Source organism: Chelonia mydas, chromosome 1 (genome assembly GCF_015237465.2).
Source record: "Chelonia mydas isolate rCheMyd1 chromosome 1, rCheMyd1.pri.v2, whole genome shotgun sequence".
Taxonomy (NCBI): Eukaryota; Metazoa; Chordata; order Testudines; family Cheloniidae; genus Chelonia; species Chelonia mydas.
In genome coordinates, this window is record NC_057849.1 from 126,836,657 (window position 1) to 126,861,034 (window position 24,378).

At 39.4% G+C, this 24,378-nt stretch overlaps 1 protein-coding gene across 11 annotated transcripts in view; it reads right to left on the reverse strand.

The window, feature by feature from the left end:
* Nucleotides 1-276: 276 nt before the first annotated feature.
* The window catches only part of NLGN4X (neuroligin 4 X-linked), a 245,856-nt gene continuing 221,754 nt past the window's right edge, over nt 277-24,378 (reverse strand). For all 11 annotated transcript variants that reach the window (XM_007060549.4, XM_007060547.4, XM_037899774.2 and 8 more), the window contains 3 exons: nt 17,430-17,615; nt 15,727-16,516; nt 277-3,818 (listed from right to left, as the gene is read on the reverse strand). In XM_007060549.4, the coding sequence (XP_007060611.1) occupies nt 2,969-3,818; nt 15,727-16,516; nt 17,430-17,615 (1,826 nt within the window). In that variant the 3' untranslated portion in view covers nt 277-2,968. The remainder of the gene's footprint in view (nt 3,819-15,726; nt 16,517-17,429; nt 17,616-24,378) is intronic.

The window sequence follows — 24,378 nt, forward strand, 5'->3', positions numbered from 1 at the left end:
GAATCCAGAGAGCACAGAGATAAATACATGGCGCTTTCTCTTCCACAATATCTTCACCATCTGGGCGTCAAAGCAGGTGTTCACTCACCTGAGCAATAGGCTTATAGAGCTTTAATAGCCATGCCAACTCAATATCTTGAAAATGCAACCTCTGCTAATTTAATACTGTTATACTGTATATCAAGGCATCACTTACACTGGATCATTAAAAGGGGATTTAAAAAATATTTTTCTACAAAAAAAAAGGGATGAACACATAATTCTTTGCACAAAACATTAGAAAATACTGTGATATTTTATTATTAAAAATGCTGCTGAAAAGTTTATACATATGTGTCCAGCCATATATATCTTCTATCATTACTTAAGGCAAAAACAAAAAATTGCAAAACAATAACAAAAGAAACCATTAAACCCTGCGTGCCTCTTAAGGTCAAGACTATAAGCCTGGGAAAGTTCTTGTTTTCTTTTCTTTGCCAAGTATATTTTGTTATCATTATTATAGAATTCTATGAAGATTCTATAAATCTTTTCCATTTATAAATCATATGTCAATTCAGATGTATTAAATTATTAAATTGACTTGATCATAATTATTTTTAAAAGCTAAAACCATTCACTAACAGGAACTTTTTTACCCAAATGTCACAAGCCTGACACATTACTGTACATATTGCTAGCAGAAGACAATTGGAAGTACTCAACAAATACTGTAATTCACATTACAAATATACCCAACTGGTTATGATGCCAAGCATCACTGCCTTTTTTTAGGGTCATGAACTACTGCATCTCAGCTGAGGCAATACATAGGTTGTAGAAATGGCCTGGTAAAGGGTCAGCTTTAATAAACTTTATGGGATGGATCAGTGAAGAAGAAATTGTTCCATTTGCTACTAGATGCAGGTTGGGACTGTTGCTTCAACACTTTCTAATCTGTATAATATATCTGTCTTCTTATGTATAAAACATGATTGGTCATATGATGCATTTTTACTGTATTAAATCTCTTTTCATTTCTCTCAGAACCCACTTCTCTGCCATGCACACACAGCAAGGAGTTGTGCAGTGCCCACAGATTTTGTTATCATTGTCTACAATATCATTTCATGGGCTGGCTATTCCAAAGTAGAAGGCATCTTGTGTTAGGTTCTGTATCGGACAGACAATAAGATGGTGCCGTGCCCAATTTGGTACTGAAATAAAAATACAAAATACATCTGGGATAATCATGTTCAAGTGCAGAGCAACTTTGTTCAAATATCTTTGGTTACTATCTCTTGATGATGCAGTCACTTTCTAAAGACAAAATATAAACAACCTTCATCTGTTAATAACTCATGTCTAGCTTTTCACACTTGAATCAGCTGTTTAAATGAAACTGCTGAGCCCCTTGTGCGATGGCGCTGTTTTGCCCTTAGTTCCCCAGTTAAGGGAGGGCAGGGGAGAATAATAATTTAACCTTTTACTGACAATGAAGCTGTCCAGAATTTTCATATAAATTCACACAGAGCACATTTAGCTACCTCTCTTTTTAGCTCTCAATAATATTGATTGGTTGCATCACTGCTGTATAATTAACTAGCAAAATTAGAGTTTTCAGACAGGTGCACTCTTGATCACAATAACGGGATACTGGGTGAAAAAGCTCTTTGCATACAGATCAGTCATGACCGTTCCACTTTTAAAAACCCAAACAAACCACCCCCACCCCCTTTCCTCTGTCCAATTTCATTTTGACTCTGTTTGGCAAAGCTGAGTGGGTGCTTCCTCAGCAAAAACTCTTCTGCAGCTGCTGGTGAATATTGAGCTAGTTTTCCTCATAAACAACTGACCAAGAGGCAGGTTTTCTTTGCGTTTGTCAGGGCACTAGATTGTGAAGCAAGTCCTCCTAATGTATTAAAATAACCAAGAACTACGAAACTGGACTCATTGTATTGTTGTTTCTTTGCTCAATTGAACAAGCTTAAAACAATAATCATGATTTCCATTTTCTGATCCATCTCTGTGTTGCAGTTTAATGATGGCTAACACAAAAATAAAAGGAAAAGAAAAGAAAAAAAATCTAAAAAACAACTGTCTCCTAAGAATGCTTTAACATGCACTTCTGCAACCCTTCAGGGAAAATACGCAGGCCACACAGACAACTGTATTCTGTGTATGACACCATGTCCTCCTCTAAATGAAACATGTTAGAAAAACCTCATGTCTTTTTTCACCACTGGTAATTAAGAAGAAAATCCTCCTTTTGGTCGGAGGAAACAGAGGTGATATGACTAATGTATATACACATAGGTCACAACTGAAAGCACAATTTCTAAAAGTTCTTTTCAAACTGAAAACGTCAATAAAAGCTTATTTTTTTTAAACTCACAGCTATGTACACTTTTTACAAAGTTTCTTTAAATATAGTTCAGGCCGGCAAGTCATCTCTTTGCACAGAACTATACGTATTTTACTGCATAGTCCTCTTTTTTTTAATAATAAAATCCTATTTCCCCCTTCTGGTTACAGCTTCTTATGCTGGATAAAAGCCCAGGGTGATGTCTTTGTTTTAACAAGGGCCCTTCATGGTATGGCACATAAAGAACTGGTGGTTTTTTTTAATTTCATATATTAAAAAAACTGTACAGTCACTGGCTCTGTGTTCCAGAAGATTCTGCTCGTTTGTTACTCTCAAAACATCCTTTCAAGTGATTTCTTCTGGCATCAACTTTCAATCAAAGCGGCTGAGATCTTAAAGCAGTATCATAACAGCAATGTACATGTTTCACATTTCACAGGGTTTGAAGCTGATCTTTAATATCAAAGAGTTTCTATGGGCAGGATCAGTAAGAAAATAACGACTGCCCTTCACGTTTACTTTTTGTCGTTGTTTTTAACAAGTTGTTCAATGGTGAATGCTCTTTTCTCTACTTCTTCTTCTTCTTCCAAGTGGCTTGTGGGGTAAGAGGGGGAAATGGCAGAGCTATACCCTAGTGGTGGAATGTCCATGGGGTAAATTAGTACTGTTTTGTCCTCCACTGAAGGTGTTGAAAGTATGCAAAGGTTGCATTCCTGTTAATGTATTTGGAATCATGGTTATGGTGTTGGGTGTCATTAGTGGAATGTCATCTGGGGACCTCCTCAAAGTAAGAGTGTAGTCAGGTGGGCAGGTTAGTCTCAGGGTGTCATGTGCCTGTAGCGATTCACACTCGTGGTCATGCTCTAGCTGTTTCATCTGCAATGACATAATCTCTTCATTTTGTATGTGCGCTATATCATTGGTTGTGTTCCTCTGAGGGCTGGGGCGCCTGTGTGTCTCGTGACGTCGCTTGTCTTTCTTGTAATACAATGCAGCAAAAGCTAAAATGTTGAGGAATAACAAGGATGCCCCAACTGCAATGGTGACACTCAGTTCCGTGGAGTAATCTCGTTTGTTTTCTATCAGGACAGTTGTATCCTCTGGGGCTGTTTTGTGGGTGTCCTTTGAATGTTTAGGATTGTTGGCTGGTGTCATTGCTGGGCGTTTGGTTGCTGGCCACAACTTTCCAGGAGAACGTCTTGTGACATAAGGAAATGAGGTCATATCAGGAGGTGGCACCTTAGTTGTTGTGGAAACATACTGAAATATTTCATTTAAGTTGTGCAAGTGTGGTACAAGTTCCAACCAGAAGGCGACTTTTGTTGCTCGATAGTGATCCCGAACTCGGGGTTTCAGACCAATGTGCAGATAGAGCTGGTCTTTAGGGTTATACTTAGACCAGGCCACTTCTTCAAAACGGTTGGGTTTTGTATGGATGAACTTTGTGTCCTGTGGAACAGGCTGGTTTGGATCTCTACAATGGTAAAAACAAAGCAATATTACACTCAATCAAGAAATGAACTCTGTTTTATTCGACAATAATTAACAGAAACTGAAGACAATTAGCTAAATGTAACCCTGCAGCAGTGCCATTAAAAAAACAAAAACATTTAATATACATGAAATACGAGGTATTACAGTAGTTCTCTATATAGAGAATAGAAAATAGGACCTGATCTTACTCCCTCTGAAATCAGCTGAAGTTTTGGCATTGGCTTCAAGGATTAGGCACTAAAGATGAATTTTTGAGAGGTACTGAGCACTTTCAGCAGTGGGAGTTGTAGGTGCTCAGGATGTCTCAAGATTTGACTTTAGCTTCAGGGCATCCGGTAGCACTGTGTGGTTTTTAAAGATTGACTTTTAACAGCACAAACCCTTTAGGAATAACATGCATGTTCCTTCTTTTGAAACATGAACGTTACACCTAAGTTTAACAGCTACTTAGATATTCCATTTTGGGGGGGTTTCAGCCTTCAGAGGGCAAAGAATATTGTCTGTGCTTTATAATATATCATACTCAAGTATATAAAGTATCTTCTATGCATTATACTGACATTTCTTTTCTCCATTCCCATATGCATTAGTTTTTCTTTTTCAAAAATCAATCTAATCTTTTTCCTTTTCTTCTAATGTGCTCTTATCTAAGTTCCAGGAATTCCCTCATCCAATATTACAGTTTTAAAAGCTTTTTTGTTTTCTTTTTTAAAATGCCCATGAGATGATTATATGTTTCCAAGGTTCTTTTGTTTTTTAAAAGGTGTTATTCCTTAGTGCTAGATCTACACTGGCATTTAGCTTTAACAATCTAAAGATGCTTCTATTCACCTGCTTACCAGGGGAAATTTACCCTTGAATTCAATCAAGTAAAATACAATTAAAAAATATTCTTAATCTAGTTTGTTTGTTTTTGCATATTATTCTGTACCACATCCCTGCCATCCGCTGAAGATATATATTGGGTATTCCAGAATTTTTTAAATTTTATTCTTTTAAATAATATCTACAAGCCACAATTTGATCCCATTTTGTTACTCCTTGTCTGAAGCTAAGGTAGAGCTTTCCCTTTCCAAGCAATACTGCAAGAGATTTCAATGTGCTGCCACTCTGAGGAATTCTAACATGTATTTGAAAAGGAAATAAAGTATTCCTTTTGTTCTCAAAGAATAGAGAGGAGGATTTGGCAAATCCAGACAAGTAGGCATTGGCTTGATGCAATATATCTACTACAGTACTTTTGGACACAAGACAAGAATTCTAAAACCTGGATAAACTTACACAGATTATAAAAGCACAAGTCATTTTTCCCCATTAGACACTCTAAAGCCTGGAACAGCTATAGCAGGAAATTAGTGTCATATTTTCTATCCTCTTTGTTAAGCACACACTGTTCCAATTCATAGCCCTAAAAACCCTGGGCCATGTTCTGCAGTGTAGGTGCAGAAAGTATATAAATTAAGCCAACAAAGGCAAATTAGTTGTGCTCAAAGAACTAAACCCAAGGGACATGAGAGCACTCAGTACATCTCATGAAACACAGGATCAGGATGATGGGCTGGATACGTTTACTATTCTTCTTCCACTCCATCCCACCCTCTATGTATGTAAATGAAGACACATTCTTCTTATGTGACAATAAAGTGAAATCCTGACTGCTTTGAAGTTAATGGAAATTCTGTCATTGAATTTACATGGGCCAGGATTTTACCCATAAAATTCCAAAATGTCACCAATGATAACTTTACCTCATAGTGTAATATCTGAGGTAATGTTATCATTGTGTAAATGAGCTAAGCTGGCATGTTTTTAGATTTCACTAACCATTCCTTCCCTCACCCCTTCACCCTCCACGAAGAGCTGGACTGTATGTTCAGTAAGGGGAAAACTCCTATACTATCCTCCAACTCCGAATGAAAAGGGTTGGGGAGTATGTAGGGGAGTATTGCCCCTCTCTATAGGAAATCCTTACATGCCAGTGTGAAGGACTGGGGGCTGGGGATGGAAGATCTGTTGATATGAGTATACTCTTGCCCATATCATAAAATAGTCTGAAATAACCTTTGTGAAGCTATTCCGTAGGTTTGGATGGGGGACACAATATCACACATGGGCATAGCTCATAGATCTGCATAGTTGGCTTCACCTGGCAATTAGCCATTCACTTGACTTTGGACCTTTCACTTGGCACTGTCCCTCCACTTCCGGTTTTGTAATTTTAGCCTTTCATTTGACCTTTTGGCCTATAGAAATTCTGGAAGCTCATCCATGTCTTTATGAAACAAAGAAAACTACTGGAATGCTTTGTGAATAATGCACATAATAATGTAATAAAAGAAGAACAATGCTTTTATGCATTTCTATACTTTCTCCAGCCAAGCTCTCAGAACACTTCAATTAATTATGGTTTACAACATCCCTCTGAGTTAATGGTAAGTTATTATTAGTATCCTCGGTGTCTCAGCTGGGGAAAGAGAAGCACGGGCAGGCCAAGTGACTTGCTCAAAGTTACATGCAAAGTCTGTGACAAAGCTGGGAATTCCAGGTTCCCAATCATGTACTTTAGCCTAGACACCATTCTTCTTTTCATACAATTGCTAGAATACAATTATTGATAAGTGTTTGCTCTCTACTAATGATGCTTATTTTTAAGTGTTTTCACTCTAAATTCTTTCTACACCTAAAATGTTCTCCAGGTGAATCTCTGCCACCAAAGTACCTTCAGGTCAGTATCTGAGAATAGTCTCTCTTGTACCATCTAGCCATTTTCCTGGAGTCACTGACTCAAACTGTGAACCTTTCCAGAGAGGGAAATCACAGAGAATTCATCCACCACTCTCTTCCACTTTCCTTCTTTGTGAGCTGTGATTCATGCCTTTATGCCCCAATTATATACGGTAGCTCAGTGATGCTCAACCTACAGTTCTTGATGCACAGCTCTTTAAAGTGCCTACACGCAGCTTGTTTCTCAAGTATAGGGTGACCAGATGTCCTGATTTTATAGGGACAGACCCAATTTTTGGGTCTTTTTCTTATATGGGCTCCTATAACCCCCCACCCCCGTCCCAATTTTTCACATTTGCTGTCTGGTCACCCTACTCAAGTGTCATAAAATAAATGTCCTTGCAATGATGTGATGGCTGATTCAGGAGCAAAATAATAACACATGCACACAAGTTGAAGCTCTGGCAGCCAGTTAAGATAATGGAAGGCTTCACAATGAAACACTACTGAATGTCTCTGGGTATTAACACCAATAGAATGAGAACTCCGCAGGGAGCCCCATTTCTCACTGAGCTCTACATCATGCTGCTCAAATTCGTAACCTTTATCTAGCAGTTTTCATGAATATATTAACTGTTAGCATAATAAACGTATGACGGGCACTTTTATATTCTAAAAATGTTTCATTCTTTTGTGGCACTTTGTGACTTTGCTGGATGACAAAATGCATTTCTGCAACTGAAGTTCAGTGCCCCTGTTGCAGTTGCACATGCGCTGCAAAAATACTGCACTCTCTTTGTTAATAGAAAAGCAAAAGGCACCCTTGAGAGTGCACTTCCTCTCAACAATGAGTTTTGCTGCAAGTATGTGTGTGTGAAAGCGTTTACTCTTTACACTTCAGATTTTTCCTGCGCAACCTCTTAATAATATATTGTGACAGCTATTGTGTCTGTTTATGAAACCAAAACAATAGTGATTGTACTTTATTTCAATACCACAGACCTGGAATCAACCAATATCTTCAAACAAAGAGAGAAATGAAATATTAGAGGGTAAGCAAAAGATCCAGCCACCTGTTGAAAACCTCCAACAAAGGAGCTACCAAGGCAGTCTTTTCTATTGTCTTACTCTTCTTAGTTAGAAAGTTTTTCCTGAGATTTAATCTAAATCTGCTATGCTGTAGTTTGAACTCATAACCTCTTGTCCTGCCCTCTGTAGCAAAAGAGAACAACTTTTCTCCATCTTTTTTGTGGCAGCCTTTCAAGTATCTAAAGACCACTATCATGTCCCCTCTTAATCGCCTCTTTTCTAAACTAAACATACTCAGTCCCTTCAGCCTTTGCTTGTATAGCTTCCATTCCATCCCTTTGATCATCTTTGTCGCTCACCTTTGGATCCTTTCCACTTTCTCTACTTATTTTTTATATATTAGTGTCCTAAACTGGACATGGTACTCCAGCTGAGGCCTTCCCAGAGGCGAGAGGAGTAGTTCCCTTTGCCCAGGAAAGGAATGATGTCCCTCTCAGAAACCAACTCAAGCCCTGGTTTCCCACACAACTTCTTAGTACAATTTCAACATTCAGAAAATCCCTCAAAGTAAGACAATTCTCAACCCCCTCAAAATATAACATGTTAAAATAGAGCAGTACTCCATCCCCACTTCAGTGTCACCATCTCCAGGTCCCTCACTTGACAGCCAAAAAAACACTTCATTCCCCTGTTCCTCTTCCCCTATTCCAGGACCGTAACCTCTGGCAATTCCCAGTGCTGCTTGCAATCGTTTTCCTGAAGCCCTCAACTGATAACTTACGCAAGAAGGCTCCCTGTAGTGTTCCACTCCTGAGGTCCCTGTGCCTGCAAGCTCTGTGCATTCTCATGGGAACCTCCAGAATCAACCCTCTAGTTTTCAGACTTGGTTTGCAGTGATTGAGCTGGTTCTTCCCCTTCACCTAGGGTCCTCTTCAAGAGCCTTCTACATGGTTCCCCAGATCTGGCCAGTTCTCTCTGACTGCTCTTGTTCACAGCACTCCCTAAATACCTCTCATAATCCTGGTCTATACTAGTAGGGGAGAATCATTCTAAGCTACGCAACTTCAGCTACGTGAATAACGTAGCTGAAGTCGACGTACTTAGATCGCCTTACTGTGGTGTCTTCACTGCGGTGAGTCGACTGCTGCCACTCCCCTGTCGACTCTGCCTGAGCCTCCTCACAGTGCTGGAGTACAGGAGTCGATGGGAAAGCGCTCGGGGATCGATTTATCGTGTCTAGACTAGACACGATAAATCGATCCCCGCTGGATCGATCGCTGCCCACCAATCCAGTGGGTAGTGAAAACATACCCATACAAAGAAAAGGAATACTTGTGGCACCTTAGAGACTAACAAATTTATTTGAGCATAAGCTTTTGTGAGCTACAGCTCACTTCATCAGATGCATTCATACCCATACTGTCTCTCTCTGCCCCAGTTCTCTTCACTACCAGCTCTCAACTGCAGCTCTCTCGGGTCTCATGCTGCTTCTTCCAGCTCCCTTTTCTGAACTACTTCCTGGATCTTTTATAGAGGCCAGATGCCCATGACCAGGCCCCATTGGGAGGCGACTAATTAGTCACAGGTTAATTGGACCCATTCCCTCTTAAAGGAACCAGTCACCTATACGTTCCTCTCCACTAACATAAGTAGAGAGAAGCAGACGACTATGAGCTGGACAGGTAGGTAAAAATGGGGGGTTCCAATGCTTGTTCCCTGAGGACTCTCCTCTGTGTCATATGTAGTAGGTGGAAATAGTTCCTGAGGGCCAAGAGAGGGCTGCTGGGGAAGGCAGGAGGTAGGCAGTATCACTCAGCAGAATGTGTCCCAATGGATCTCAATCAGCCAATCTGAATGGATATCCATTTGTACCTACTCTACCTCAAAGAGCAGTACTTTCAGCAAGCTTCTGGGAGGTACCCAAGAGCTCCATGCCTAGAGCTAGGAGATTCTTCTTCTTTTTTTTGCAAATAGTAAATTCATAGAATCATAGAATCATAGAATATCAGGGTTGGAAGGGACCTCAGGAGGTCGTCTAGTCCAATCCCCTGCTCAAAGCAGGACCAATCCCCAATTAAATCATCCCAGCCAGGGCTTTGTCAAGCCTGACCTTAAAAACTTCTAAGGAAGGAGATTCCACCACCTCCCTAGGGAACGCATTCCAGTGTTTCACCACCCTCCTAGTGAAAAAGTTTTTCCTAATATCCAACCTAAATCTCCCCCACTGCAACTTGAGACCATTACTCCTTGTCCTGTCATCTGCTACCACTGAGAATAGTCTAGATCCATCCTCTTTGGAACCACCTTTCAGGTAGTTGAAAGCAGCTATCAAATCTCCCCTCATTCTTCTCTTCTGTAGACTAAACAATCCCAGTTCCCTCAGCCTCTTCTCTTAAGTCATGTGTTCCAGTCCCCTAATCATTTTTGTTGCCCTCCGCTGGACTCTCTCCAATTTTTCCACATCCTTCTTGTAGTGTGGGGCCCAAAACTGGACACAGTACTCCAGATGAGGCCTCACCAATGTCGAATAGAGGGGAACGATCACGTCCCTCGATCTGCTGGCAATGCCCCTACTTATACAGCCCAAAATGCCATTGGCCTTCTTGGCAACAAGGGCACACTGTTGACTCATATCCAGCTTCTCGTCCACTGTCACCCCTACGTCCTTTTCTGCAGAACTGCTGCCGAGCCATTCGGTCCCTAGTCTGTAGCGGTGCATTGGATTCTTCCGTCCTAAGTGCAGGACCCTGCACTTGTCCTTGTTGAACCTCATCAGATTTCTTTTGGCCCAAACCTGCAATTTGTATAGGTCCCTCTGTATCCCATCACCACCCTCCAGTGTATCTACCACTCCTCTCAGTTTAGTGTCATCTGCAAACCTGCTGAGGGTGCAATCCACACCATCCTCCAGATCATTTATGAAGATATTGAACAAAACCGGCCCCAGGACCGACCCTTGGGGCACTCCGCTTGATATTGGCTGCCAACTAGACATGGAGCCATTGATCACTACCCGTTGAGCCTGACAATCTAGCCAATTTTCTACCCACCTTATAGTGCATTCATCCAGCCCATACTTCTTTAACTTGCTGGCAAGAATACTGTGGGAGACAGTGTCAAAAGCTTTGCTAAAGTCAAGGAACACCACGTCCACTGCTTTCCCTTCATCCACAGAACTAGTTATCTCATCATAGAAGGCAACTAGATTAGTCAGGCATGACTTGCCCTTGGTGAATCCATGCTGACTGTTCCTGATTACTTTCCTCTCATCTAAGTGCTTCAGAATTGATTCCTTGAGGACCTGCTCCATGATTTTTCCGGGGACTGAGGTGAGGCTGACTGGCCTGTAGTTCCCAGGATCCTCCTCCTTCCCTTTTTTAAAGATGGGCACTACATTAGCCTTTTTCTAGTCATCCGGGACTTCCCCGGATCGCCCTGAGTTTTCAAAGATAATGGACAATGGCTCTGCAATCACATCCACTAACTCCTTTAGCACCCTCGGATGCAACGCATCCGGCCCAATGGACTTGTGCACGTCCAGCTTTTTTAAATAGTCCCAAACCACTTCTTTCTCCACAGAGGGCTGGTCACCTCCTCCCCATGCTGTACTGCCCAGTGCAGTAGTCTGGGAGCTGACCTGGTTCATTAAAAAAGCATTTTGGAGGGGCACTGAAACTATTCAGAAATCTGGGTTGAATTCAGGAAATAGTTTTGTCTGAAGAGAAAAAAAACCCTGAAAATGGCAAAATGGTAAATTTCAACCATTTTGAAATGAAAAGTTTTGTTTTGACCATTCTAAAATTAAACACTTCAACTTTTCATTTTGAAACAGTGTTTTGTTAATAAATTTAGCTAATTTTAAAAAGTGAAAACCAGCTAACCATAACCTAAAGGGAATAGAAACCAATGCATATTTTGTTTTGGATTAGACAAAATATTTTGTTCAGCCTGAAATGCATTTTTTTCTCATTTCAGCAATTAAAAAAAAAATAAAGTTTCAGTTCAAACCAAAATGATTTCTTTTTCAGCATGGCGCCTAAACTAAAATATCAACTCAGCTCCATCCATGCCTCTTCTTTGGCACTGCCAACCCTTCCCTGCAGTGGAGCATTCAAAGAAAACTCAGGAAGCTTCTGTGACCTATGTGGTCATTTTCTGCAATATCCTGGGCAAACCTTATTGAACTAAGTTTATGTATCTTGTGAGTTCATTGTACTATAAACTCAAATGCTGATGTATTATTATGGGACTGTATGCAACTTCTTTAAGAGGAGAGATGACTAATGTGAACCCTGGGAAGAGTAATGAGTTTCAAATGACTGTTTTAAACAATGGGCCAGAAAATAATGATTTTTTTGATTGAGTGGGTTTCATAAGAAATACTTGGGAGAAAAGGAGTGCAAATTTCCCCAACTGGATCCAAACTTTTGAAGCTATACCCTAAGGAGAAATCCATTGTCTATGAATTACCTATTCCCAAATCAAAGACCCAGGCTGTCTAAAGGAGGCACTAAACTTTTCATTAGTGTTCTTGTTCTGAGCAAAACGTGTTATGAAATTGTAACCACAGAAAAACCCCTGTGTGGGGCAGAGGGATTGAAGACTGTTCACTGACCATAGTCTTTGTTGGAGTTGGAGTGATCTCTGGTATGCTTATTAGCATGTGGGTAGGTTGCTGTATTTCTTTTCATGTTTTTTCTATAATGCTTTTAATCTAAGAATAAAAGTGCTTGCTTAGAAAGAGGTGTGCAGTAACTTAACTATGGTCAATTACAGTGTGTATAGGCTCTGAAGAGAAGGCAAAGCAGATCTGCTTAAGCAGTTTGACTTACTGGGGAATTCACAGTGTAGTGAGGGAACTGAGTAGCCTGGAAGTACCCGGTCAGGAGGGAGGGAGATGCATGTCTCCACTCAGAGAGCTGATGGCTGAGGAGCCAGAAGCATGAGAATAAGTGCTTTATGGTGGACCATAGAGAGGGAAATAAAGGTGTAGGCTATGACAGGATCATCTTACAACAATTCCTTTGCCTTCTATCCCACTCCCACTGTTCTTACAGTGGGAGGATGTGATAAAGCCTGAATAATATGACTGATTCCTTTAACATGTAAAATTACCACTAAAGTTAATGGGAATTCTGATTGTACAAGGACAGCAGGATGAAGCCATAAAAGGAGATCTTAAAGAAAATCTCATGCAAACTGTTTTATATATATATATATCTTTTACACTGTGTAAGTTAGTTAACACAATATTTAATTGTGATCCCCAAACAAAGCTTCTTGCATATATTCCACAATGCATTCCCCCCACCCCCATTTTTAAAGGAATGTCTTCAGTAAGAGATAGCTTTGGTGATTAGATTCAGAGGCCAAGATGATGATGAATGAAGGCTAAAAACTATAGTCTTAGCACTGAAAGGGAAATGGACCATCAGAAAACTGCAATTTCCAAGTGTTCATTTCAAGCATGAGCCATTCAACACAAAACAGTCACTTTATTTGTCACTTTTTGTTTTCTAGCTTCAGTTACTGACTTCAAAGTAAAATACAATAAAAGTACAGTGCCTTTCATTGTGTCTTTGACACCTAGTGATTTTACAGGATTGACCTGCCCTCCAAACCTAGCCTTGGCAGTAGACCCATTAAACAGTGTGTGTGTTTTTTAGCAGCAGGTGGTGTGTGTCAATTAGAAGCTCAGCACAGCCCTTCTGAGCGCTGCACTAACTGAGCAGTAATTGTACAATAAGTTCCTAGATACTGCCTCAGTGTGAGAGTCATCCAGGACTGGAGGAGTGTCAGAAGTTTTTTTTTTTTTTTAAACAGGCTGCAGTTTTAATGTTTAATGTTCAGCTATAGAGAAACCCGCAGTGTTATAGTCTCACAAAGAATACATTTTCAATATCTGTTGCTGTGGGCACAAAAACAAAGCAGCCAAATAATATCAGGATAAAGCAGGAAAAGAATGACTGAAAAACAAAAACCTGAAACATATCAGGTGCTTCTGATGTATTAGGCCTGACTGTATACCTTTGTATGTGGGAGGGTGGATAGGAGACTAGTTACCTAAAATAAGTCCCTATATAATCTCAGTTTGAGGTTCTATAGCCTACAAGATCCTATTTTTCCCTGCCAGAGGAAATTCTCCTTTTTATTTCAGTTGGATGTGTTGGAGGTGCAGAACAAATATAGTCATAGAGCTTAAGATTCCATTTATCCACCAGGAAATTTCTTGTTCTAAAAGGTGGATTCTGTGGAGTAACATTAGGGTTTCTGTTAAAACGAAATAAAGAAGCTCCCCTTCTGCAGGACACCTGGAATTGTATAGCTACAGGGCTGTACTTATAATCCATTTTTCAGACTGCTTGTAAAGCAGCGAATCCACAATGGAATAGATCTTGTATTTTAGTCTCATTTCCATTTACTAAGCATATTACCAGTTGGGTGCTTTGGAAATGATTAATGACCCTTCTGAAGCATTGGTGCACTCTTTAGGAGGTACAATATGAATGTAAGTCCACAGCCGGAGGACTGGACAATGGTATGCATATTCTGCTAAAATCAGCTCTCCAGCAGCAGTGCGTAGCAACTGCCTTGAAATTATGAGTAATGGTGACAGATGGAGCAGTGAGGAGCTCTTGTAAGGCTTAAATAACCACAAAAGTCTGATTTGTTTGCATTCTATGGAAATAATAATAAAATAATTATAAATAATAACCACACAGATAGGTTTTGACATCCTACATAATAATTCTTCTGAGGTATTTTTCTAAGGGTCTGAATCCCTATATGTATGTGGGCTGTTTTATCCACACTAATAAAGATCTAATCATCAAAAAAATCTGCTTCTGAGCCCTGTCACAAGTTCATGCCATGCAGCATTCAGTATAGCACACCATTATATAGATTACACAGTCAGTTAAGTCAGTTTTCCCCTTAGTAGCCCATCCATCCTAGTGCCAGTGATTTCTTGTTGCCAGATACACCTTAAATATTTTATCACCTATTCACTGTCACCACAGTTCTGCACAGTCCACACATGCAAAAACATCTGTTTGTCTAGTGAACACTGCAACAAAAGGTTTTGTCTTGTCTTAGCCAGCAAAGCGACCTGAATGCAGCATTTTATTTTTGACTCAGTTCATGCTCCACATTTTTGTTAAGACTGCAAAAATTGCTTTCCCCAGCATGTCATTTGGATTCATTAAAGACCGCCAGAGCTGCTAAGCCGCTGAGTGTTAGAACACTAGGCATCTCTGAGCCTTTCCTATATTGCTGCAGACTGTGCACTGCACTGCAGTAGAATTGCAGTTTCGGGAAACCAATCCTGAATGTTCACTGGAAAAATTTAGAGTGCCACAAGTAGCTATATTTTAATTTAGTACCAAAGAGTCAAAGTTAACATAAAGAGCCTTTGTTTTTTAACTAAAATACTGAAATATTCTTTAAAAGAATGCTACAGGGAGAAGGCTTAGTGCACAGGATTTATTGATAGTCTCTTAAATGAAGTTGCTTTGAAGGTCCTTTCTTCAGTGTTTACAAATGTAATATCTGCATAACATTGATGCCTTTTTATGTTCTAGTAACCAGCCTTTTTTAAAGCCCTTCACACACCCCCACCTAAACAGATTTGTGTGAGACTTTTCTTGATGACTAGATTCCAGTAAATTAACTTGTATTCCATTTCTGACTCCCAAAGAAAAAATCTCCCCAATGGACATCTTCCTGACCCACTTCTCCAATAAGTTCCCTTCCCTTTATGAAAAACCAGAGAATTTCTTAGTGAATAAGTATGATCTACATCACAATTTCTTCTTGCAGTAAAAAAGACAATTCCTCTGATCTACAGCATGTTGCTGAGCTCTTTTGACTTAAGGACATTTACCTTTATACTAATTGCCCCATTTTAATAGAAAGTACATCATTCTTCATGTACAATTAGTTTAATAGAGAAAATATTAGTTTAAAAATATATTTAATATAAATAAGCCCTTTTTACAGCAGTATTCTGCATTAGTGATTCCAATTAGTGCTGTAACTCTACTGTAAGATGCATCATTTGGGACCATTACAATGGAATACTTCAGTATTTCAGAACAATCATATGAATGAAAAAGGCTATAAGATGCAAAACATACCCAGTTTTGGCGAAATTTGTCCAGTATGTCATAACTACTGCACTGAGCATGACGTCATTTTTGGAGAAGTTGCAGTTGAACAATTCAGTGGGACCAATCATGGGAATGCCAAATACATAAGGAACTTCATCACCATGCGCTGAATCAGCCCAGCTTGGTTTCATTTCACTTTGGCAGTGGTGATAAAATGCATAGAAATATGTTGGAGAGCCATACTGCGCATGCAGGTCAGCTGTAGCAACAGCTGGGGCAACCCACTGGTGGTCAGTAAACAGAGCTACCAGGGTCTTCCTTCGTGTTTCAGGGTTTTCCTTATCTGCCCAGTCGGTGTACATGAATTTAATGGTCTCCCGGAGTGTATCCTTCCCTTCTGGATAGCCATACAGATTGTCCACAAAATTGGAGACGGAAAAGTCAAAGTCATTTGGGGAAACCCCATCTTCGTTGTCCACAATGCCATCCACAAATTTTAAGCCTTCCCCTTGGTTCACACCTAGCATTATGTCATAGTTAAGGAACTCTCCCTGCTCCATTAGAATCTGAGGGTCATCTGGAATCACATCCCCATCAATCACAGGCCCAAAGGCAATGTGGTACGTGGCTGGAGTGATGGTCTGCTGAATGAGTTCTTTGTAGTTCTTATTCCGAAGGCATTCAACTAAGTCAGTGGTATCCAGCATGTCGCAGCCCACTTTATCTGCCAATATCCGAGTGTATTTGGCAGGCTGGTAGTTCACTGCCCAGCTGGACAGGGCTGTTCCACTCTGTATGATTGCCTTTTGGAACAAACCTGCAGGTGCAAATTGTTTAAATGCAAATGAAATTACATATAAGAAAGCTGCTTTTACTAAGCAAAGAATACTTTGATTGTATGATACTGAAAAGATGCAGATTCCTGTATTTCAGTTCTATTTCCACTGATTTAACTTTTTAAATTTAATTTAATTTAAATTTAACTAATTTCTTCCTTTTCACTGTAGCTTTGAATAAGCTTCTAGTTAAAATCTCCCTGGTTCTTGATGGTCATACATGTAAAGCATGAAAGTTTTAGGTTAGCATTTCAAGGACAAAATATATTTTTCACAGTAACCCTACACCTTCAACAAAAATACCCCAGTTTTAGCGCAGTGGTAGTTCTTTAACATTTTTAATCTTTTAAGGAGTGCCAGATACAAACAATCATATACTCTTGTGCATTTAAATGACTCACATAAATATGTTCTTCATTAGTTTAAAGGTCAAAGGAAAATTATGCACTCTTTTTTCCCTTTCACAGAATCCAGGCATCATATAATTTGAAAAAAATATGCTCAGCTAAAATCAGTTTAATAGGCTTGATTTCCAGGATCCTTCTGCACTGACATCATTTTTCATTACCTGCTTACGTATATTTTCCTGTTATCATTGACTATTCTGATAAATTAGAATATATTTGCATTTTTCTGAAACGATTTGAAAATACTTGGCGAGATTCACCTGGTGCAACCACAGACCCGGATTTAATGCTGCTGTGTGCCATAGCACAGCAGTTGGAGAACACCAGTGAATCTTCCCCTTAAGTTTTTCTGTTTGCTTGATTGGGTTTTTTTGTTTTGTTTTTCTTCCTGGTGGGAACACTGAAGGGTCCTATTTGAATCTCCAGCCTAAAATGCCTTGTTTTAAAGGATCCCTTTTTACCTTTATTTTACCAAGAGGATCATTACCTTCTGAATAATGAGATAGTGTTAGCAGACTAACACAGGATGCCCCTGCTCCAGATCCAAAAATAGTAACTCTTTTTGGGTCTCCTCCAAAGGATCCAATATTTTCTTCAATCCATCGTAAAGCTTGGATTTGGTCAAGTAATCCATAATTGCCTTTTGCAGCTTGATCTCCGGTACTTAGAAAACCTAAAAGGCAAAAGAGACAATTTTAGTTCACCAGCCACAGAATTAGCAATGGGATATTCACATATTCACAACACATATTCCCTTCTTTTCTCCTTCAATTTATATTTATAAAAGGTCATAGTCCTAACTAAATGTCTTCAGTGCAAACGTTAAAACCACAGAACATTTTTCCCCTACTGTAGATGCCATGTGTGATGGTAAAAAATAATTAAAAATTCTTTTTTTTCAGAATAACCCAATATCCAACAAGCAATGCAGGTTGAAGGTTTCACAAATTTGATAAATCTTTATGTGAGTAACATAAAAAAACCCTCATCCAAATGTTCTGATTGTACTGTGCATCCACAACACACAGGAAGAATTAGGACATCAGTTCTTTCACTGAGGACGATGATCCCTTACACATTCCTTTGGATTCCTTTTGGCATTGCCCAAAATAGTCCAGTACTGAGCAGTTCTGCAATTTATAATCATTGTACAGTACAGAGACAAGTATGTGGCAACAGTTAAAATAAATGAAAAATAAGTAAAACAAAACTGAAAACCCTAACAAAAATTACACTCAATTCAATTCTACAAAGGATATTTACAAGAAAGATAGCAGGTCAATCCTCAGTCATTCAACCCTGAGCATCCAGACTTCATCTGAACAAATTGGATTCCAAATCCTTCCTTGGAGATTTTATGAAAAGTTGTTTTGCTATTTTTTTTCACACCCTATACCATAGTTATTAGATTTTAGAAATAAAGCATGTCATATTTGCTACTTGTCTTGAAACTTAGAATAACATGAACTAAAAAAATAAGGCTCTGATTAGTTTTGCATTTCTGATATTAGCTTATTCGAAACATCACACTAACCCATGCTGACTGGAACAATTTGGGTTCAAAACTATGCACTATGTCCATATTACCATGGATAGTCATTCATTGCTTTAAAAAAAATTGTAGAGAGCTTATCCTATCGTGTGACTGGAAATCAGAATTCTAGAATGAACGCTTTAGAACAGCTGAACATTTTCAAATGGACACCATTAATTTAATACTAACTTACATCAATTCAAAACTGTCCTGAGTTTAAAAAAAGAGTAACACATTGCCATTTCTAAGCTAATAATCAGGGCCAGTTCAGACAATGCTGCCAAATGAGGGCCACAAACCACTGGAGGCCCATCGCCCAGTGACTGATTGAAATGATGAACATTCACCACTTATGATCCAGAGCCCCCTTGGTGTGAGATAAGAGTTGCTGTCTGCTGATAGAGAGCTCTGTGGAGAAAGTTTGAGGCCCCTAGGAAAAAAATAAACACCAGTTTTGGACACATTCCCCGTTAGGCTCACCCTGTGGATCTACAACTCTTGGTCATATGATATGGCAGAGCTGAGGAGGATAAGTAATTCTACTGAATCATGGGCTTTGCAAACATGGCCCATTTGAACTGCTTTGCCAAGGGAGCACAGATATGTTTGTCGTGGCTCTGACTGTTACTTAATTGTCCAGAAGATACTTCTAAATACACATGGCTAAAATAATAACAAAAACAACAACAAAAGAAATTAGACAAGAAATGGCAGTGTTTAAACTCAGTAGCACTTGTATTTCCATGTCATGGTCTATCGTAAAATTCCCAACTGTGTACAGAAAATCTATGTCAAGATTTAAAAGCAACATCACATAACATACTTGAGAGGAATACATTTCAAAAAAGGGACAAAACTCCACATTTAGGTTATTTAATTTGAATTAGGATGTCATAAAGGCTGATAATGCTAAAGCAAGATTAGCTACAATTTAGTGCAATGCACTCTCACCAAAATCACTTTATAAGCACTTGCATTCATCTTGAAACAGTTGCTCTAATTTACTACAAAATGAATCATATTGTCATTGCTAAAAAAGATCCTTTTGTGTTGACTTATTTACGAAAACTTTAGTCAGGACAGGCATGGTAGTTATTAAAGTAGCACTCTCTTTTCTGTTCCATTTAACACTGAAGAAAGAATCTATTAATCCATAAATGCCGGAACAATTTTTTTCAACACCGATCTAGTTCTTTTTTCACACCCCTTTATTATCTTTTTTGGGTTTGTCAAGCAAAGAATAAACCTTGCTGGTTTTGTTTCTGCAGTCCATTGCAAAGGCTCTATAATATTCTGTAATTCATAAGCCTTTATTAAATCAGAACTATGACCTCCCTGGGAAAAAGTGACTGTTGTAACCTTTAAAACAGCAAGGTAATTAATATGCAGAGCCCAAACACATTTTAGTTTTCCTAGCAGCATCAAATTAAAGCTCGTTCATCTTTGTGATTTTGAATTCTTTCTAAATGTACTGAAAGGTGACTGAATGAAACTGCCATCAACGAATATCTGATGTTTAACATATAAAGATTTTTTTTGTTTCAATAGTTCTCTGCTGATCCTCATTAACTTAAAGAGCAAGGTTTCTTAATTTAAAAACTAATCATAAAGGCAAAACAGCAACCCCCTATGACACAAAATGAATGAATAAATATGTCTATTCTTGATGAGGGTATATATCCTTTCATGCTTTGAATACCAGATCATAATATTTGCCCAAAGCCATTTTTAGATTCAAGGCAAGGGATTATCTGTTTGTACGGAACTGCATAAACCAGCTCGGTTCCTTCTGTGTGGGCTAGTTTATAGATTTCAGAGGGATAAAGTAAAATGTCACTAAATACTCCTTAACATAGATGACTGTGCTTTTGTTTCAAAGATGGGAATTTACAGTGGACTTTCAGGAATCTGGTATATTTTTAAAATGCATTTTGATTTTTTTCCATATTGCTTTATGACTCTTTTAAAAAGACACTTTATGGGGTTTAGAATACTATGGGTTGGAATTTTTGATAGGATATGGAGGCTGGAACTTTGCAAGGTTCTCCCATCCCTATTAATGAAACAGATGGTTGGAGTGTCTAAAGCTCAGAATAGTAAACACAGAGCTCCTTTCATTTAAAGGCACAGAAAGAAACCAAACTGTAATATTCAGTTCCTGTTTTCACTACTGTTTTTCCCCCCTCTAAACCATGACTTCATTAAAAATAAAAAAGTCTCCCATATAATTCCAGGATAACGGGAAGAGCACATAAAGACCCATTGTGATTTGTTATACTATGCAAATTGCAACTGCACACAGTATCACATTTCTCAACCTCTTTTTAAAAAAAAAAAAAACCCAACAAATATAAATACATCTCAATGGTCATTACAGTAAAACTGCCTTAAAATAAGGCTTCTAAATTTATATAAACTAAGTTTTCAGCTGTAATTTCTTTGGATCTGCTATGTTTGTGTGAATGGAAAAAGTTTTTCTTTAACATACCAATGGAGCTGAAATCAAGAAGTAAAAATAATATATTATAAGGGGAACAGATTGGGATTTTTCTGCTTCCATAAACTTTTTAAATGACTGTACTGGGTACTTAGACCATTCTGTCTGTTTTGCTCCACTTTATTGGTGCAGTGCAACCATAAAGCCATGTCAAACAGTTCCTTGGGGATTCAGGTAGTTGTACAGATGGCATACATATCTCTGAAATAACCCCTCCCACCCACTATAATTGGGGACATGGCCAAGGCAAAGGAGCTGTGGCTGGGAGTGTTGCTGCCAGAATGACCCCCTTAGGCAGAGGTCCCCAATTTGTGGGGCACGCCCCCCCCACGCGGGTGCTGAGGAAAGTTGGGGGGGAGAGGCTTGGGCCTGGGCAATCCCCCCCGAGGGGCAGGAAGGGAGTGCCATTCCCTTCTGCACCTGACCCTGGCTCTGGCTCCATGCCTGTGGTCCCATCTGCTGGCCTGGCTGCTGGCCCCGCAGCTGGGGCTCTGCTCCTGGCCCCAGCTGCCGGTACCATGCCTGGGGCCTTGGCTGCTGGCCCTATGCTCCGGGTCCAAGCCTCTGCCCCCTTACCCCTGTCCGTATCCCCTGCTCCTGGCCGCAGCCCCAGGGAGTGTGTGGGTGGCTGGGGGGAGGGGGGGAAGGGAGGGCAGACACTACAGGGGTAAGAGGGGGCATGTAAAAAGTTTGGGGACCACTTACCTTAGGGTATTGGCAGCTGGTTGCAATTGGGGAAGCCTGCAGGGGTTTTACCACTAATAAAGTTTGCAGATAGACACAAAGATTGGGAGACTAGTAAATAATGATGAGGACAGAGCAATCTGGATCACCTGGGTGAAAGCAAACACTATGTGTTTTAATACAGTCAAATGTAAAACTATATTATATATCTAGGAACAGAGAATTTAGATCATATTTACAGAATGGGAAAATCTATCCAGAGAAGCAGTGACTTTGAAAAAGACTTGGGGGTCATGGTGAATTATCAGCTAAGCATGAGCTTCCAAAGCAAAGCTGTAGTCAAAATGGCTAATGTCATCCTTGGACATATAAACTGGGGGATTTTAAGTAAGAGAAGGGAGGTTATCTGACACCAGTGCAATTGCTACTCGAATACTGTGTCCAGTTCTAGTGTCCACAATTTAAGAAGGATGTTGATAAATTGGAGAGGTTTCAGAGAAGAGTCATAAGAATAATTAAAGTATTGCAAAACATGCCTTATCATGATAGACTCCAGGAATTCAGTCTATTTAGCTTATCAAAGGAAAGGTTAAGGTTTGACTTGATCACAGTCTATAACTCCATACATGGGGAACAATAATTTGAAAATGGGTTCTTCTAACTAGTGGACAAAGGTATAACAAGAACCAATGGCTAGAAATTGAAGCTAGAAAAATTCAGACTGAAAACAAGGCACACATTTTTAACTGTAAGGGTAATAAACCATTGGAATAATTTACCAATGGCCATGGTGGAAGGCCGAGGGTGGATTATCAATCACCAGCAATTTTTAACAAGATTAGATGTTTTTCTAAAAGAGATGTTCTAGTTCAAACTGGAATTAATTCAGGGAAGTTCTATGGCTATGTTATACAGAAGATCAGATTAGATGAGTACAGTGATTCCTTTTGGCCTTCAGATCAATGAGGTTTCTCTGAGTTGTGCCAGGGGCTGAAATGGCTTCTTGCCAAGCTCAGAATCAGACAGCATAAATGACATGTAAAGCCATCTTTGTGGCCCTCTACTCCCAGCTCAGCCTTGTAAAGTGCTGATGCAGCTGAGGATCTGTCCTAATGAGTATACGTAATTCGGAAGATTTCTAAAGGAATATAAAGTCTTTCCCTTGGATGATTTATTGAAATATCTTCTAGGTTGGTACTGAGCACAAGCTGATAAGGTCTGACAGCTAAAAAAATGTTTATGTGAACCGAGTTGGTGATTTCAGTCCTGTTTCCAGTTAATTGAATTAAAACTTCAAGAACCACTGCCACAACAGGTACTCTGATTGGGAGTCTTAGCAGAGAACTGCAGGCCTTCGTAGACACAAAGAGTAAGTGTCTTGTTTCTAGAGGTGGTCTCTCTGGCCCAAGAGAGAGACACATTGGCAAGCAACAGGCCAGAGCGGAGTCTGTTATAGAGATGTGAATACTCAGTAAATCGATTGACTTCGCTCCAATTATCCTGGATGTACCCCAGTGTAAATGTGGGGAGGATTTGGCTCAATCTGTGGAAATTTTCACTGCTACTGTTCATTCTGTGTCAGACCTGCAGATAAACAGAGGACTTCCCTTCTCAGGTCTATTAGTCTGTCTGTTTTCATGAGCATTACATTCACTTTATAAAAGTATTTATGAACAATTACAATATATGCATTTTGGGAAACAGTAAACCCCCCCTCAGAGGTAATAGTGTAGTTCATGTCCAGCCTCCAGATCACTGTAGCCTCACCCTTACCAAAAAGCCACAATTACTAATATAATTTGCAACTTGCGTTCATTTAATTCCTAAGTTTACATGTCTCATTCTTTTTAAATCATCCCAGTAACAAAGTATTATGACGACATTCTTTTGCCATTTCGCACATGGTATAACCCAGTATTTTGTCACTTTTGAGGAACCTATTCTTTATCTTCATGTTATGGCTTCAAAGCCAAATCCATATCAAATCAATGTTAAGATTGTCTGAAAGCCCAAATTCCAGCTGTGAATAGCTCTTCAATGCTTTATGCTCTTTGTTGTCCTTTATCACCACCCGGAATGATAGACTCCAAACTAAATATTAGTAAGAAACTACAAATTGACCTGTAGTTCCATGTTAATCCCTTTTTGACTGCTTCCTTACTGATCCCTTTTCACAAGTTCCAGCAGTGGCAGTGGGCAGCCTAATATCAACACCTGCTGTGAATGATAGAGAGCAGCAGCCAACTAAAACAAAGACATATGTGACTTAAGTATGAGGCGAAAAAGCTTTCTGCATTTGGAAAGCTGGAAAGCTTTGTCATGACCCCAAGTGGTGATCAAGTAGCGTTTAAAGTGAGGAATAGAACAATGCGAAGAAATTGTTTCACTTAACATTGCTTGCACGGCTTGCATACACTGTACTATTTTTTTAAAATGTGGGGAATGTGTCCTATTTTCCTTTTTTTCGGCTGAAATATGAACTGCTGTATGTCAGTTTCATCCTCATCTTAAAATCATCCTGTCTGGTACACACAGCCTGCATGATCACAAACATAACCCTTTGTATTTGTGCCAAGGTATAACAGACTTGAAGCTATGAAAAAGATAAGTAGAAGCTAGGGACACCTTCAAATGCAAAGAGTCCTTCTGTTGTGATGTCTAGCAGGTGGGGTCCTTTAATAACCCGTCTGGCTTGAAGTGAAATATTTCCCATCCTGATCT